Source organism: Rhipicephalus sanguineus, chromosome 1 (assembly GCF_013339695.2).
Source record: "Rhipicephalus sanguineus isolate Rsan-2018 chromosome 1, BIME_Rsan_1.4, whole genome shotgun sequence".
Classification (NCBI taxonomy): Eukaryota; Metazoa; Arthropoda; class Arachnida; order Ixodida; family Ixodidae; genus Rhipicephalus; species Rhipicephalus sanguineus.
Genome location: NC_051176.1, coordinates 273,843,054 through 273,861,614, shown reverse-complemented (window position 1 = coordinate 273,861,614; position 18,561 = coordinate 273,843,054). Strand labels below are relative to the sequence as shown.

Genomic DNA, 18,561 nt, shown 5'->3' with positions numbered 1-18,561 from the left:
GGGACGTAAAACCCCAACAATTATTATTAGAAACGAAGACGAACACAGGCGCAAACTGACAACTGATTTTATGGAAGGCAGATCCACAGGTTTTTATGTATCCACACCCTTACAAAAATTTTTGTTGAGTGTCTGCTGAATGCTTGTACACAATTCTCAACAGAACTACCAGAAATCCTGATTAAATTGTGATGAGTTCTTGTGATGAGTGCTTGATGAGTTTCTGCATGTATTTGGCCACCGCGTTTCTGATTACTTCTTGGTTACTGCATTTGTGGTGCGTTCTTGATTACTGCGCTTCTGGTGCATTCTTGATTACTGCGCTTCTGGTGCGTTCTTGGTAACTGCGCTTCTGGTGCATTCTTGATTACTGAGCCCCCCCTCTCGTGCATTCTTAATTACTCTATTTCTGCTCAAATAATCTTTGAAGTGTTTCATTAAGTCACAATTCTGCCAATATCATGTTGAATATGTGACAAATTCGTGTCAACTTGCTTCTTTGCAAAATTGTTCCTCAGATCAGAAATTTCACCCGAGATCATAACAGCTAGGACCGCAAGACGGTACAGTTAAAGTTGGCTGGTAGCCATGCCATCCACTGCCTCCGCTGTGTACCCACAAATGTATGTAGGACCAGCATTTGCATGGATCGCAGTAAGCAGGATGCAGTGTATTCAACAAATCGTCCTTTAATATTATAAATACTTCGTGTGCGCAGCACATCACCTGAGCTCTCGTGCCAACATCGACGACAAGCTATTCTTCAGCTGCAGTGTTGAAGTGGAAAACTTGCTGCATGTGTAGCCTGCAAAAAATGTGAAAAGGTTGACAGTTTTAAAAAAAGAAACTTCACAGCAGTAAATATTTGACATTGATTATCTAAATGGCAAATACTGTGCAGAATGGACACTGGACCACTTTATGACTGTTCAAGCTGAACCAGTAGGCACTGCCCTACATGAATGGTGGCACATGCATGCACCGTAAAACCTACAATAGTGTCAATCATGGTTAAAAGCAAAAATACAATTTGTTTTTAACCGTGATTTACAATATTGTAGGTCTTCATGGTTTTCATGGTTTAACCATGAAAAAAATTAATGTGCGTAAAAGCTAACTTTTCATAAAGAGACTTAAAATAATTTATACTTAATTACTGCCAGCATTGCAGGACACCGTTAATAAATGGAATACGTAGCCGCACATCTTAGCGATCATGAGCACACACTGAACAAAGTGAAAAAAAAAAAGGGAATGTTACAAGAGCCAATGCTTCGACAAATGGACGTGACTTGCCTTCCATCAGATCAACTTGTTGAAACACTACCTGTTCCCGATAGCATAATTTCAACACTTCGGACAATTCGTTAAGTGCAACAAATGATAACGTAACTAGTCATTTTTACTAACTTATTTATTCACTACCATCTTGCAGCAGGTGACTTATCGAGGCTTGCCAGCCTGAAAGAGCCTTTTCCCCCAAACTCAAGAATAGCACCCTTTTTATTCCTAACAAGGGTGAGTTGGGGTTACTGATGATACAATGGCTGAAACAGCTGGTCAAATCTTGCATTTAGTAAGCACTTTCGTGACCCACAAAACTTTCAGCCTGGCATTTGCAATTTCGCCATCCTTTACTGGAGGTGTTATTACAACATGCCATCAGCAAAAATAATTCATACAGTGTATCTTATGCTAACAGAAGTCATGGCAATAGTGATTTGAACTAAGAAACAGATAAAAAATGGTAGAGCGACATTTTGCTTTCAGCCCCGCATACACACAACATCAAGACACAAATATAAAATCTGAAACAAGAATATGAGAAAAAAAATCTACATGGCATCATTAGTAACTCACCGATCACTGCGTTGACCCTGACTGGGTCCAGTGCCTCCTTAACTTCGGCATTCTTATTGGCATTGCTGCCCTTCCCGAAGAGCGATTTGCCACGCATCTCCTCCAGAGTAAAAACACTCCGGAGAAGATGCCTGGCGAACTTTGTAGGCCCACTGCAGTGAGAATGGAGGCGCTCCAGGAGCGTTTTCTCAACCAAAACGCCTCCGCCGATGTTAACCTGCATACCACAAAAGCATCCGTTGAGCAAAAGAGCAGTTCATTTCCACATAGCAAAGAACAACTATGATGTTTCAATTTTAACATCTGGGGTAAACAATTTTCAGCCACTGTTTATTTATTTTTTTTTTTCAGCTGCTGTTTGAAACCACCACCTCAATATCGAAACCGAAACTGTATTTTTAAAGGTGGCGGTATTAAAGATGCAGTGATGTATTTCTAGGCACCATGATACCCTTTCAGAGTTCTCCACAGAAGCGCTCTTATTTACAGCAATAATCCAATATATTTAAAATTCATGTCAGTACTCCTTTAACAGGCATATTACCAAATAGCTCAAGGAGTGATCGTGATCATTTTTTGAGACACAAAAACAGAAAGATGATCATCAATTTCTGTTTTTTGAACGAAAGGGGATAGTTCCAGACGTGTTTCGAGGCCTTTCATCATCATTTACAGCTTCAGTCGATTGCACAATGAAAAACACGGACAACAGAGAAGACATGACTATTTCCATGTTTTTCGTTGCGCTGTCACACTGAAGTTTTCAATTACCAGCTTGGCCAAAATGCTGCTCGGATCATTTACAACCTTTCAGTTTATCCCTTTTGCTACTTTAACCCGAACTTGGTAGGCATCCCCATGATATTCAAATGACCTTCTTTCTAATGAATGTCTCCAATGATGACACTGCTCTGGCGCTGCGGCCGCACTGCAATGGAAGTCGCAAGACCTTTTGCCAGTGTGACTGGTAACCGGTTCCCAAATGAAGAGTACTGAAGCTTCTGCACTGATATGACATTAAGTAAAAACAGCCACTGCAGCGCTATTACCGCAATGACAACAAGTCTGGATTGCAGCGTGCGCCACAGATCCGGTAGCCCGCACAATGAGTCCTTTAAATCAAGTAGCGCTCTTTCGTTTCTAAGAGCTGGAGCACACTCCTCTGCACAGATTTACCTCATTTTGGAGCGATGTAGCAGAGTTCGTGTTTCAGCATAATCTGGCAAAAATTGCGCACCGGTAAGCATCAATGCATTGAATGCAAAACTTTTTTAATTGCATACCTCAAGTACGGTGCCAGTATATCACTCTTAATATCGCAGATTTAGCAGCATTTTATCACACTCTGGGTAGACAGAGCTCTCAAAAATGCATAGGCTGAGTCTTTCAAATAGTCGCAGCAAATATTTAGATCAACAATTAACAAAACAGAACCAACCCTACTCTATCAAAGTACATGTCGCACGAGCTCCATCTTTTATTTTCACTTTAAGTGCTCTAGTGGTCTAGCAGTTATGGAACCTGGCTGCTGACCTGCAGGTCGCAAGATGGAATTCCGGCTGCAGTGGCAGCATTTCGATGGTGGCAAAATGCTAGAGGCACGTGTGCTTAGATTTAGGTGCATATTAAAGAACCCCAGGTAAATGGAATTCGTGGAGCCCTCCACTACGGCGTCCCTCATAATCATATGGTGGTTCTGGGACCCAACATTTATTGTTATTGTTTTATTTTCACCTCCCATGCTTACCAGCCCTTTGCTTGATTAGGGCCAGCCTATTTCATTTTCTAGTTGTAGTTGGATGTGTAATTTACTATCATTCCATTTTCTGAACAAGTGCTCTTTAAAAACCTATACAGATATCCAGCTACTTCACAAAGGAAAGAAAAAAAAATCATGGGAATTCCTTTTAAATTGCAGACACCATGATCGTGTATTGACAATAGCACACGCATGCACACAAACACCAAAAAAGGAAAGCTCTTTTCCGAATGTCTTATTTCGTCTAGCATCATTAAAGGGGTCATGAAACGTTTTGCGAAAATTTTCAACTACATGTGTATCCTGAATCCTGGCCATCCTTTCAATAATAAACATTGACTTGTTTCATCATACAAGTTCATTTAATGGTTATAAAACCACAATTTCTGTTTCCAAGCTCTCACATCATCCTAAGTCAGCCAATGAGAATTCTCCATCGTCGACAAAACATGACGACGACTACGCCTGCTCAGCCATGGTTGACCGAGGTTTGCCGCATCATACCGCTTCCATTGCCGCGCCTCCGGCGCCCATGCGATCCTAGCGTAGCAGTTAGTAGATCCACTCCGGGTGTTTGAAGCTTGTGAACGCGAACATCGTTTCTACTGCAATAACTTGTGCGACACTGTCTGACGATGCACACGGTTGGCACATCGAGGACTGAGCCAACCAACCAGTAAGAAAAAACTACACCGCTGCACCGAGAGAGCGAAGGCAACACGGAAAGCAAGATGGGCAAGATTAAACATGTAACGGAGCCGGGCAGGGCGGAGGCCCGGATGTACTTGAAAGCGGAACCAAGGAGATCACTTGCTGTAGTTGCACAATATGCAACTCGGGGCGCAAACCAGTGGTGGTGTTATTTCTTTCTTTTCTAAGTTTCCATAAATCTATCATTTTAGAGCAAAATAAAGCTAACGCTGTGTTTACAACTTGTATTAGGATGACGTCACACGTCAGTGCTTATGGCCCAAGACAACTGTGAGTTCAAGCAGGCGTCATTAATTATAGACTGAATATTGCGCCGAAATATTTCGGAATCGGCATGTCTAATCTGTATTGGAGCAGAAGAAATTACAACCGGGCAGCTTCATTTGGGCAGCTTCATTTTCTTTTCACAACCCCTTTAACAATAGAAAACATGCACAAGTTAACCCAACAGCAAGTGCTGCTGAAGTACCATGATCAGCAATGCTGCTATGTTCAGATGAAAAAAAAAATACTGGGCAAAATAAATATCATTACAGGGTTTTGTTTGGAAAAACCACGAAAACCGTGCACTGATCAAGATAGACTGGGGCAGCAACTCCTATTTCATTGGTAGCGCAACACACACAGCATGTGAACAATCTAAGCTTAGGCCTCAGTAACAGCCCATTGGGTACAGTTTCAATAGCCAGAGGTAACGTTTATGGCATCTTGAGATCAATTGTGCTGCACAAGATAGCTTGCCACAGAAGCAACAAAAAGAAAAAACAACAAAAAATTTTCAAAATTAGGAATACTCGCCCTTTCGGCTTCAACAGCAGGAGATGGGTCTTTCTCCGTCTTCCTCAAGATTTTCCTCAACTTTTTTACCATGTCATAGGAGTCTAAGGGAGCACATGAATGCAATCACATTAGTCAAAATGCGAGCACAAGTGGTAATTAAAGTAAGGTTTGGTCTGCAGTAAATGAAATTGTGGAAGTAATCTTGAATGTTACCGAAGAATAGCAATGAAAATTCAGAATGCGTCACCTTTAGAGCACTTTGAACAGCACTTTGTTGCTCTGCTACAAGGATAACGATGTGGTTTGCAACAGTGACCTAAATAATGAACTTTTTGTGCTCCAGTTCTAATTCATCAAATTGACAAACACACTGAGATGGACAGTAACATGTCCTAGTGAGAATGTGCAAGAAAAAAAAAAGACGTTTGTGACATTTGTTAGGGTAATTACAGTAAGTGATGAACGATGAACTAAGGTGCTGCTGTCAGTATAAACAACAAGCCTATTGGTGCCATACCTTTGTGTCTTAGTTAGTGGAACGTCCCTTCATGCCTGCCTTACACAGCAGCTTTGAACAAAGGGTGTGGTGTTCTTGTGAACAAGAATGATATTAAGGTAACAAAATGATTAGAATGTAGAGGTGACATGCCTTATCAACTGCAGAGTCCAGCAACAAAACACAAGTCATGTTAAAGCATCTTTGTTCCTTTCATATGAACATTAGTTAGAATGTCATGAGTGCACACGCAAGAGTAGGAGTTCTTTATCCAAATAGCAGCACATACCACAGTCCACAGTTGTTATCAAGGGAATATACCTACTAGTAATCACTGTACAACTTGATGCTCCTTAAATGGCGACCTTTTCACACCATAATGTAAAAACAGTGCGTACAAAATGTTGCTGTACAGAGCAAAGCGAAGTTTGATGTACCAATTGTAATGTCTAAGGTAAATAAATTTTAGTTTTGTTCTTTTTATTATGAGTTTCAGCATGACACAGCATGCCAGTTGCATTATAACTACCACTCAGTTTGCAAAGCCAAAGAAGTTCTTCATATGTCTGGTGTTTCTATACCTAGTCACCTCTATCCGACATGTAATGTTGAGTCAGTTTATATATGTACCTGATTAAAACAGTTTCACTTAGAGGGAGAAACTAGTTCACCCATAAAAATATGCATAAGTTAAACGGCACAAAGTTTAATGTACAGTGTTTTTTCCAGCCTGTACGCCCCCCCCCCCCCCAGTAGAGAACAGTGAAAATCCAATGGCAGGAAAGGTGGTGCACAAATATGTTTCACAACGAGTGAAATCTTCGAAGGGTTCCACATAACAAACCTAAGAGACGTGTCAGTGACACATCGTCGTGCTTCTCCAATAAATAGTGAATATTCCTTAGAGCCACAATATGCAAACAAACAATTACCAATAGTGCACTGGGGTTGAGGATTCGGCTAGTTGGTTCATGGTTGCAAAGAAGGGAAAAACGCAGCTAAATTTTTGACAGGACACAACGAAGTCCTAATGGCCTTCCTTGTGTCCTGTCGCATATAGGCAAATAAAAATCAGTTCAACACTTTGGTCCCCCCCCCCCATCTAAACTTCTTTTAAGTCCTGTGAAAAATTCAGCGGTGTTTTCCCTTCTTAGCAACGGCTGTTTGCACATGTACCAGGTGGGTGCCAGAAGGTATGCATTGGTGTTTGATGTGTTCAACGTTTCTAATTGTAAATGCGAGTTTGTCCCATTGTTGTCTTCTCGATGTTCATGTTTTCCGCAGGTGTTTACACATTTTACAATGTACCAACTGGTTCAGCTTACCACCTTGCTAGATGCAAGGTTAGGCACCTCTTGCATTTCCTCATGCAGTTCCATGAAGGAAAAGTTTATAAACAGTTTTGGCAACACTGTGCACTGCCTAAATACAGATGGCCAAGCTAGTTTACAAATTGCACCAGTTGCACCATCCAATAGCCATTCATGCTTGATCAACAAAAGAACAAAAAAGGGCTGAAGGCTGCTTACCAAGCATGTTTTCAGCAACTGCTAGCCGCTTGCGTAGCTCCCTGACCTCGTCTTCAAGCTCTTTGACCTGCTGTGAGGCACTGCAGGCACACTGAGCACCAGCCTGAGTAGGGAACTTTCTTTGAGTACATGGCTTCCTCTACTGCCACAGCATCCACATGAAAAATTGACTAGCACACAATAAGCTGCATCTCTACTTGCTCATCTAGCTGAAACCTACATGTGCAATTGTGAAAGCCTTGCATGCACAATTACAACCACAGTGTAAACCTGCGACTAACAGCAGTAAAATATCTTGCATATACAGACATTCAACATGCACGACAGCCAGAACAGCAGTGCTATAGGGACGAATGGGTATGACTGCTGGGAAACACGGAAGTGAATACGAATGTTTGAAGAGCGTATAACAAAGCAAAATGAACTCTCATCTCGCAAAGTTATCAGCTTTCAAAGCCACAATACCTTACAACTCATACAAAACTTACAGTCGCGATCATAAGCATAGAGGCCACGCGAACGTGTGGCAGTGTGCAAGTGCGCACCGTCTAACGGCTCGTCACCTGCTGTCGAGAGTATCACAGTGCGCACGCACGGCCATTCTTTCCTGCTGGCCTGCTTGCTGCACTCCTTCGCGTGGGCTGATTATCGGAATGAGCGATTACTGCCACCAGTAATGCTGACGGCACAGCAGCCATGGTCCAAATCGACCCTTTCCCAATAAATGGAAATATCTCCTAGCAACGGGGCTCGAGATGTCTGCCGAGCATGCAACATTTTATCGTTCATGTTAAAGGGAGTGATTTATATATGTGGCTGTACGTGCTCTGCAAGATGTGCTTGTTGCTCTCCGAGGTCTGTTTAACAGATTCCAGATGTGGCGTTGCAGTAGGCCATGGACAAATAAATCTACTATTCGCTCTTTCCTTGACCAGCACTCGTGGCGGCATGCTTGCGGACGATTAACCGGCAATACACAAAATCCACTGCATACCTTTCGCTGTGTAAGTTCAAAGATAGTGTTTGTGCGCTAACAGAAAGACGTCATGGTGCGGTTAAAATACATGAACATGATCAAGTAACGGCTAGCACTTTTTCTTTCCATAGTGGAGTTATGCCAGCGATAGCGATCTGCAACGTTTCAATTTTATGTAGTTCGGAACCAGCTCAGAGATCGGACCAAGAAGTTTGAGGATGCTGCGCCGCTGTTTCATCATGCAAGACTACCGGTGGCAAAATCCACAAATGCCCACATTCAGCCCACATGCCAGCATGCAGCAAGCGAGCAAGCAGGAAAGCGAGATAGAAAGGCTGCGCATGCGCACTGTGAGACTCTCGACATCAGGCAACGAGCCGTTAGACGGCGCACGCATGCACACTGCCACATGATCTCGTGCTCTCCAAACTTATGATCGTGACTGTACATAAACTATATTATGGAATAGTACTGAAAGACGAGCTAGCCGGTACGCATACATCGTAATAACATTTTTTTAACGCAAATTGACACACGGACGGGGACGACACCAGCGCTAACTATCAACTGAAGGCTTTATTCAACAAGGAAAACACATATATATACCTCCCCCGTCACCCACTGCCCATGCGCACCGTCGTAGGTGCAATGTCCAGAGCTATCGCACCGTATCTGCTGGTACCCCTTTCTCTCAGAAGCAACACTTCTTTTTCGGAAATAGTTAATGACGGGTGGCTGATACAAGATGACTCCCTGATGTGGATGTGATATGCCTCTGCGAGGTCACGCGTGGAGCGATCACTGTGCTTAAACAGACTGGCTGTATCCAAGAAGCATGCTTCACACCCACACTGCGCACAGTGTATCGCAAAATGCGTCAGCGGCCTTCCTTTCATAGACGAGTGGTGCTGCCTTAGGCGTATGTTTAGGCAGCGACCAGTCTGCCCCACATACTCTCGTCCACAGGTTAAAGGAATACAGTAGACTAGGTTAGACGAACATGCAACGAAACTAACCTTGTGTTTAACGTTGCATGTTCCGTGTGCTTCGTCCTCCTACAGAATCCAGCTTATTTCCAACCATGGAACACAGCTTGGCCAGTTTATTTTTGGCTGTAAAAACAACATTCAGCCCATACCTATGGGCGGTCTTTTTAATTCAGTGTGACAGCGCATGAACGTACGGTATCACCGCTACTCGGCCTCGTTCCCGCTGCTGCTGGCGGTGTTGGCTGCCTTTTATGTGCTTAACTAGGCGCCTGCAAATTACCTGCAAAACAGACTCGGGGTCGCTGGCGTGTTTTAGCCTTAGTACCTGCTCCCTAAAGCTCTCCTGTGCCTAAAGCTCTCCTCCGCCATCACCAGGTCGTGTCATCATTTGGCACAGGAGAGCTTTAGGGAGCAGGTACTAAGGCTAAAACATGCCGGCTACCCCGAGTCTGTTTTGCAGGTAATTTGCAGGCGCCTAGTTAAGCATATAAAAGGCAGCCAACACCGCCAGCAGCAGCGGGAACGAGGCCGAGTAGCGGTGATACCATACGTTCATGCGCTGTCACACCGAATTAAAAAGACCGCCCATAGGTATGGGCTGAATGTTGTTTTTACAGCCAAAAATAAACTGGCCAAGCTGTGTTCCATGGTTGGAAATAAGCTGGATTCTGTAGGAGGACGAAGCACACGGAACATGCAACGTTAAACACAAGGTTAGTTTCGTTGCATGTTCGTCTAACCTAGTCTACTGTATTCCTTTAACCTGTGGACGAGAGTATGTGGGGCAGACTGGTCGCTGCCTAAACATACGCCTAAGGCAGCACCACTCGTCTATGAAAGGAAGGCCGCTGACGCATTTTGCGATAGACGGTTTCGCCAGCGCTTGCCGTTCTCTGGCAACATTGTGCGTTAACCGGAAACTGGCCCTAGAAAAGTTCCTGTTTACCTTGTTTTAGCGTGGTTTTAGCCTGCGTTGCTGGCCGCGGCTGCTTGTGTTTCGATGTTTTCTGCTGATAGAATTATCCCGATGAAGCGCTCGCGACTCGGGCACTGTCCTGTAGTGCCAAGATGCAGTCTGCGATACGGAGCTAATTTGCTATCGCAAGTCAAAACGTTCTGTTTCCCGAGAGGTGAAAGCAGAAAGAGCGCCTGGATTGCAGCGATCAGGCGAGAAAACTGGATTCCCATAAAAAGCGCGTAGATTTGTTCTGCCCACTTTATCAAAGGCAAGTAAAGTTCAAAGCATACTCTAATGGCACAGAGGCGATGCTGAGACGTTAGTCGAAGGTCCCCAATGAAAAAGAACACGTCGGACGCCGTCATCTTCCACCCGTGGCAGATAAGTACGCTGACGCCTGAAGTGGATAGCAAGAGGTGAAAGCTGGCTAACGCAGAAAATTCACCGTAAAGGTGTTTCCTGTAGTTGGAACCTCATCAGTGATGTGTACTGTTCGAAGCAACACGCGGAGCACCAAAGCAGCCGCGCTCAACATGAATTCCGGCACAGTGTACGTCGCGGTGCCCTTGTTTTGTTGCCGTTGAGTTTGCATTTTATGAGAGCGACGCCTGCGAATGGGTTCGCATCAGTGAGAGCAAATGACTCACCACCTGTCTTGTTGCCGCCAATGGACATCGCCCCACTCTAGCTAAATCATCTTCCGGTGTGAGTGTGGGCAGTAGATGTAGGCGGGTTAACTTGAAAGTTGGATTCATGAATACTGTACTCGTGAGTAAACAATAGTAGTTCGCGTGACTCAGCCGCACCTGACATCATCTCATCAGTACATTCATCTATATTATCTCAGTCACACCGAAAACGTCGGATTGCGTGTGATTCCGATCGGCGCCGATCTCTATCAAGAGTGCCCGGTGTGACACAGGCGGAGTAATAAGCGTTTATCGTGAGGTTGTGTGCCTAGACGAATATACATAAATGTGTCCGCGGCTGTGATAAAAGGCAGGTTTTTGGCTCCTGTCGAAAAGCCGAATTGCACGAATTTTTTTATCCAGCAGATCAGGCAATTCTCCTCGCGGCTGCAGTTTCTGCTTGTACCTCTCCCGTGCGACATCGTCGAGCCCCTTCATGCAGACGCTAGACATCGCTCTAAACACATCTGAAGGAATGCGCCAGAAATAATAGAGCAACAAATTCAAACACACCAGGAAGTACGGCCGGGACCATTGAAAAAGTATTACCGGAAGTGGCGCACCGGAAGTCTTCTTGGGCAGGCCGTTCGGTGCTCGCCAGTTTGTTTACAAACAGCGAAACCGTCTATACACTGTGCGCAGTGTGGGTGTGAAGCATGCTTCTCGGATACAACCAGTCTGTTTAAGCACAGTGATCGCTCCACGCGTGAGCTCGCAGAGGCATATCACATCCACATCAGGGAGTCATCTTGTATCAGCCACCCGTCATTAACTATTTCCGAAAAAGAAGTGTTGCTTCTGAGAGAAAGGGGTACCAGCACATACGGTGCGATAGCTCTGGACATTGCACCTACGACGGTGCGCATGGGCAGTGGGTGACGGGGGAGGTACATATATGCGTTTTCCTTGTTGAATAAAGCCTTCAGTTGATAGTTAGCGCTGGTGTCGTCCCCCTTCTCTTCGTCCGTGTGTCAATTTGCGCTAAAAAAAAGCTATTACGATATATTATGGAACATTGGCAGATCACAGTTATTTTATATGTAGCCTTTTCAGTCTCGATTTACAATGACCTGTTTGTAAGGATTTGAAACAAGGATATTTTAATAAAAATGTGATGCAGAAACTAGAGCAGAAAATATTGGCTCATACAACAAACATTTAGGCCAATTTAGTACGCTCACCATAATTGCAAAAAGATTTTTTTCAAGGCCCTTTGTGACTTAACGAGCCCCTCGCCCTGGTAAGTCACTAAAGTACAGTTGTAAACTAAATACTGCTGTCCAATAAACACCGTAACAATTGCATCAACCGGGGAAATTTACTTTGGAAAGAAATGCGCAATGTTTTTAGTGACGTGCACCAACACATTTACATTCCCTCAAACCTATATAGTGGAGTCTTTCTAGCAACTGCATTTTTCTGTACTGTTTGGCACAATGAGTGTACCATGGTATCGGCAAATGTTTCCTTGAAAGCGGCGAGATGCGGGTGCAGTGCATTCGGCACTAAACTCGATCAAAAGGCAAACAAGAAGCCGCAGATAGTGATGTGAGCCATTTCAACTAGCGCTGTGTACGCCTGTCTGCGGACATGACTGACAGACGGCGCAGTTCGCGCTGTATGTCGGGCACACACACACAACTCAACTCGATGCGCTGGTCGTGCTTGGCCCGCACGGCAATTAAAGTGTTAACACAGAACTCACCTCGTCCGGCGCATTCTCCTCTGAAGGCACCTCCTTGGCACTGTCCAAAGCCGTGCTCGCCAACCGCACCAGTTTTGTTCGCCGGCGCTCCATTGTCCTTTCTAACCCTACATTAAACAGTCTTCAGGCAACAGAAAATACTTTACAGCGAGAACTCATGAATAGTGGCGTTACTTACCGAAGTCCAGCAACTCGGCGTCTGCCGCCGGCTCGCCCTCCTTCCAATTTACGGCTACCACGGTGCCGCGCAAATTTACAATGGCATTTGCGTCCATCAGCAGTTGCAGGCTTACACTGGTGTCCACAATCGCTCGGACGTTGTACACATCCCACTGTGACGACGACAACCATTTAACTAATATATGGCTCATGTTGTGCTATCTCTAACTGAGGCTCACACCGAACGACCGAACTCGAAGCAATGCACAAGCGGTACCAGCAGAGACCATAACACGGCACAAGCACTCGTTCCAACGTGCGTAAACGTGCGCCACACGTGCTCCTCCAAACAACAACTCCTACGTCATCGGAAAGGTTTGAGAGGCAGTTTCAAATCGTGGTGTCGCGCATACATTATGCAAACGTATTTGTAATAAAATAATCATAAACATATTATTTGGTTATTTTTAACTTAGTATGGTAAATAGTAATTATATAAAAATATATAATACCGCACTCGTCTTTTATAATGGAGGTTACAGACTCACACTGCGCCAAGTCTAGCCAATCCATAGCTCTATGTTCAAAACGAGTGCAGTGCAAGAGAATAGCGTGACAACGTTGCGAGGAGACGATCGTATTGGTAACTCTTCGGTCTTTAGGGTTTTCAGGTCTTCCATGGAACGGAAGCGAAAATACAACCTATATATTTTGGACCCAACGCACGAGATTCCTGTGCGTTCCAAGCACCGTTCGAGGAAGACAGCTTCATTGGACGCTTCGCCGCTACCCACACTACGAAATGGCAGTGCTCCATCGCCTGATTTAGTCAGTGTAGTTGCAAGCGATCAAACGCCCTGTGACCGCAGCCATCCTCCTGTGAACGATGACTCCGACTGTTCTGGCATGTCCGTGGAAAGTGCGTGTATCAAGTCACCCGACCCAACTGATGTCGACTCGCCGAGCACGGATACAAGCAGCGAAAGTTCGGACGCGGAAACGAGTGGAGATGAAGCGCACGCATGTGAGCCATCAGACGGAAACGCCGATATGGTGAGGCTTATACCAGTGTCACACGGTCACTTTCGATCGCAATCGGGCCGGATCTGCAGATGAAATTTCTTGGTCCTGATCGGCTCGTTTGCGCAAGCTACCGAAGGAAAACTATCACAGTTGGCAAACTTTTTCCTGATCGCGCCTAATCACGATCAGGAGTGCACCGTGTGACAGCGGTGTTTATTAGCATGTTTCTTCATTGTCGCCGTAGCTGCCAGTAGTCACTGAGCCGACTGGTAATGCGATTGTTATCTGCAGTGTAAGTGATGCCCGGCGGCGTTTGAATCATGCATGCGAACGCCGCCGAACGACCTGCACGCTCGTAAAGACTTAAAGAGCAAGTAAGCCGAAAAGCACGCATATATCTATCTCTCGCTCCTCAGAACGCTATCTCATACTTTGACAACCAGCGGTGGCTACGGTCTTTTGCTAATTTTGGCATAATTTTATTTTCACTTCTGTACAGTGCGAAATAAATTTTCCCAAACAAGCCCTTGCGTGTGCCTGCTGTAGTAGCACGCATAATCAGCTGTGCAAATGCTTAGCAAATTAAAACTGACATAGCTGTCCAACGCATCCTGTTAACAATGGATGGATGGATAATAACCCTTTAGCTCGGGCAGGAGCTCACGCCACTTCACCGTGGCTGGTAACATCTACTGTACTTAGTCGTAACGGAGGGTTAAATTTTACTCTGGTCTTCACTTTAGCTACCAATCAGATAGTCTCTGTTTGGTTGCTTTCACGCACTTAGTCTACTTTCCCTCCACTATCCCTAAACCCCAAAGCTGAAGCAAAACTGCAATTCGGCCTAGTTGGAATCAATTCATCTTCACTTATTCGTGCAAAACACACAGGGACGAGAAGAGACTTGTCATAGTTGTAATTAAGCTGACAAGACATGCATGCTTGTTATGGACTACCATATAAACGTGTAGTTCTTGTGTGCATGCCTGTGGTATAAACATTTTTGTTTCTTTGCATCTAACAGGACGAGGAGCTGTATCCAGGTTCGAAGATCACCAGGGCAGAGAGCATTTTGCTGATTATGGGCCACAGCCTCCGTCATGACACGTCGAAAGAAGCCACAGAGAGCTTACTTCACTTATTGCGTGCTCATCTGCCGGAAAAAACAGAGCTGCCTTGTTCAAAGTACAAATTTTTTAGACATTTCAGCTCTCCTGAGAGTGCAAAGAACAGACATTTATACTGTAGCAATTGTTACAGCTACATAGGGGCTGTTGAAACTGCATCTACTGTTTTTTGCGAGCACTGCAATGTGCATCATGACATCAGTGCACTGCTAAAAAGTTCATCATATTTTTTTTCTTTTAACATCGAATCACAAATCTGTGATATTTTGAAAACAGCTAAGGTTATGCCTGCTCAGTTGTCCCCCTCTTTCAATGTCACAGACATCACAACAGGCATTGGCTACCGAAGTATTCCCATAGGTCCTAATGATGTTTCCCTGACATTTAACACCGATGGTGTTCCACTTTTTGAAAGCAGCAAGTTTGGCTTCTGGCCTCTCCTTGCTCAAATTAATGAGCTGACATATAAAGACAGGGTCCAGAGGCTCGTCCTTGCTGGCCTATGGTTTGGGCCCAAAAAGCCTGTAATGAACACATTCCTCCTGCCTTTTGTGAAGTCACTGAATGTGCTTTCTTCTACCGGCATGACATGGGAAGATTCATATGGGCAGAAAAAAAAAATGAAGGTTTTCCCTGGCCCATGCACGGTGGACAGTGTCGCAAGATGTGAAGTCATGGGCATGACTCAGTTTAACGGGAAGTACGGTTGCGCATGGTGCGAGCATCCTGGAGAGGTCATTGCAAAGGGTAATGGGCATTGCCGTGTGTACCCGGTCTCCACTTCTGCTATAAAACTCCGTACTAGTGAGTCGTTTCAGCATCATGCCCAAAAAGCCAGAAGAAAGCAAGAGCAAGTGAGCCGTGGCATAAAGGCTACAAGTGTCCTCACGCTGCTGAACCACTTCGACTTTCCTACTGGCTTTGTAGTCGACTACATGCACGCTGTGTGTGCAGGTTTTGTAAAAGCTACGACATTGCTGTGGCTAAACTCGAAGAGATGTCGTAGTTTTAAGCTTCGCCTTCACTTGAGTGAATTGAATGAGAAGCTGCTCAGTCTGCAACCAATCTGGGAAATATCAAGGCTTCCAAGATCTCTCAATGACCTGAAACACTGGAAATGTGCTGACTGGCGGAATTGGTTGTTGTTTTATTCGCCAATTGTGTTGTCTGGCTATGTTCCAGAAAAGAATTACCGCCACTGGGTCTCATTCGTTGACATGATGCACTACTTGTTGAGCGATTGCGTAGCCCTTGACAGGCTCAACATTATAAAAAATGAAATGGTAAAGTTCATCAAGGAGTACCAGGAGTTATATGGCATAACAAACATGACATACAATGCGCACCTGCTATTTCACCTTGTTGACACAGTGAAGCAGTGGGGTCCACTGTGGGCACATTCAATGTTCGGATTTGAATCTATGAATGGAAAGCTTGTGAAAATGGTCAAAGGGACCAGGTACCCCGAAAAACAGATTATTGACAAGTTCTTCCTCATGCAAGCCTTGCCTACGCTTTGGAGTAATGTTGCAAGAGAAGATGCACACACTCAGAACTTGTTCAAGGCACAAATGAAGGGCTATGAATTAAGAAAACGATCTGTGCAGAATGGGACCACTACATTCTATGGGAAAGCAGTGCGAAGTGCGGATGGCACTCATTTTCGAAAGATGAGCATCGGAAACGTTGCATTTTGCACTGCGGATCTGGACAGATCGCGAAGGGTAAATTCATTCGTCATGGTCAATGGGTTGTTTGGCCGCCTTAGGGACATTAGTGTGTTCTGCTCACAGGGGCATGAACAGTGTGCATGCCTAAAGGAGACGGTGCTTTCTGTTCAGGTGTGCATTGTGAAGCACAACATGCTTGAAGCGTTCTGCAAGGATGAACCCTACCACTTTGTTAAAGTTGAATGTTCTGCTGAAATCAAGCGTGTGCCACTTGTTTCAGTGGAAAAATGTCTTGCGCTGGCTTCCGATGGGGATTTGTTCATTTGCAGAGTGAATGAAAAGTTCCTTGCTGAGGCCACGTAGAGGCTGTGTGACATGGAGTGTAAAAATCGGAAGTACGAGAACCACAAGGGTTCCTTTACCACCTGGCAAGAATTTAGCCGACAACTCTGTGATGCGTACTGCAAAGCTGAAAAGGCCGTACAATCTTTGCAGATTGCACCTAAATAAAATTGATTGGCAAATACATGTTGTTTGTTGTGGGCATAAACCTCTCGTGCCAGCCTGAGAGCATCTCGCACAGCAAGCCAGTGTCAGGTAGAAGCAAACTCCGGGGAGAGGGGATGTCACGGGAGGCCAGCAGGGACAGGCAAAGCGCAGTGACGTGTGTTAGCGTGCGCATGTGACCTGCCTGAGGTTAAGCGAGCGCTTCGCTTGGACATGTCCGAACACACGGTTCTGCTCTGACAAGCTGGCGTGCAGCTTCCACCAGACAAAAGGCCTAGCGGTGAAGCCACAGCAGCCATATTGCCAATTAACGGCGGGCCACCGCACTTGGGGCCCCGCGGTTCTGCCACACGTGCTAGCTGGGTAAAGAGGCGCCAGGGTGGAGGTTGCTCTCGATTCCCACATTGTAAAATGTGAAGATTGCTTCACCCTTTAACAAAACTTTGTTTTTCGTTACTAGTGTTTGTTCTCTCCTCACATAGTTGTGCTTCAGTCGCAGTACCCATACTCCCCTTGTTGATGCCACTGGCATGAGGTTCTGAAGTGCTTTTCGCCTGAAGCTTTGTGACCTATTTGAATCGAGCATCGAGGTGGTCGACTCAAGTATCGTGTATTACACAGCTAAGAAGCTTAGTTCAAAATGTGCTTAGAAATTTATTTGTTTTGGTATTTATGTAGTACTTCAAAAAAGTATCACAAGCACGTCACTTTTGTGTTACATATGGCTGTTTAATATTATGTCAACATGAAGCCTCTTATGTTTTTATTGTTTGCCATAATTCATTGATAAGCAGTCTACAGCTGAAGTCACTGCTCTAAAGTAATTTTGTGTTTCACACAAACATGCAAAGTGCTCTGCATCTGTATAGTTTTGACTTTGTTTTACTCTCTTGGATGTGGTTTATTATGGCTGTGGGGATTATCTGTTCCTTAAGTATAGTAAAATTGTGGGTATTGTATGTCGAAATTGCTTAAGATATCAATCACACATGTGCTTTTCTGCATAAACTTGTTGAAAAGAAATGTTTTTTCTATTCTGTTTCTTTTAGGTTTGTTGAGAACTCAACATGCGAGATTCTATAATTGGTCATTGTTAAGAAAATGTGAACTTCAGTAGAATTTACAGCAAAATCAATCACATTTACTTTTCAAGGGCAACTCGCAGCAAATTTTTCTCCCTTGTCAGGGTGACAGTTGTTAGCTGTTTGCTTTGCACGGTGCACCTTTAACAAATAGTATGCCAATTGGTTAAAAACTGTTGAGGTATGTGAAGCCTTAAACACTTAGTCAAAACCATCCATCCCGAGAAGCACCTTGTTCTTATGTCCACACTTGCTTCCTCTTAATCTAACTAATGTCTCTTACTCTCTTCGCTCCTGCCCTCATATTGGTCCAACTGCTGCTTCGTCATTTCTCTGTACGTATATTACAATTAATAAGGTTAATTTACACCACATGACATAATTGTATATATATGTATGCATATATATGCGCTCTGCATCCATGGCATGGAGTAAAAGAAATGCAAATTTCAATATGAATCAATATCGATCTCGATTTGTTTCCCTACATATCTCAGCAAAGGAATCTTATTTGACAATTCATTATCAGGAAAAGTAAGGA

General features: G+C 44.4%; 2 protein-coding genes across 2 annotated transcripts; one reads left to right on the top strand and one right to left on the bottom strand.

Moving 5' to 3' along the window:
- Positions 1-692: 692 nt before the first annotated feature.
- LOC119378992 (uncharacterized) lies at positions 693-12,974 on the bottom strand. Its single transcript, XM_037648119.2, has 6 exons — positions 12,631-12,974; positions 12,453-12,559; positions 7,136-7,238; positions 5,129-5,211; positions 1,861-2,077; positions 693-805 (listed from the first exon to the last, which is right to left on the bottom strand). The coding sequence occupies exons 1-6, from the start codon at positions 12,821-12,823 to the stop codon at positions 723-725; spliced, it is 786 nt and encodes a 261-aa protein (XP_037504047.1). The 5' UTR covers positions 12,824-12,974; the 3' UTR covers positions 693-722.
- A 103-nt stretch (positions 12,975-13,077) lies between these two features.
- LOC125756864 (uncharacterized) lies at positions 13,078-17,961 on the top strand. The gene is made up of 2 exons (XM_049411835.1): positions 13,078-13,664; positions 14,659-17,961. The coding sequence occupies exons 1-2, from the start codon at positions 13,191-13,193 to the stop codon at positions 16,792-16,794; spliced, it is 2,610 nt and encodes an 869-aa protein (XP_049267792.1). The 5' UTR covers positions 13,078-13,190; the 3' UTR covers positions 16,795-17,961.
- Positions 17,962-18,561: the final 600 nt, after the last annotated feature.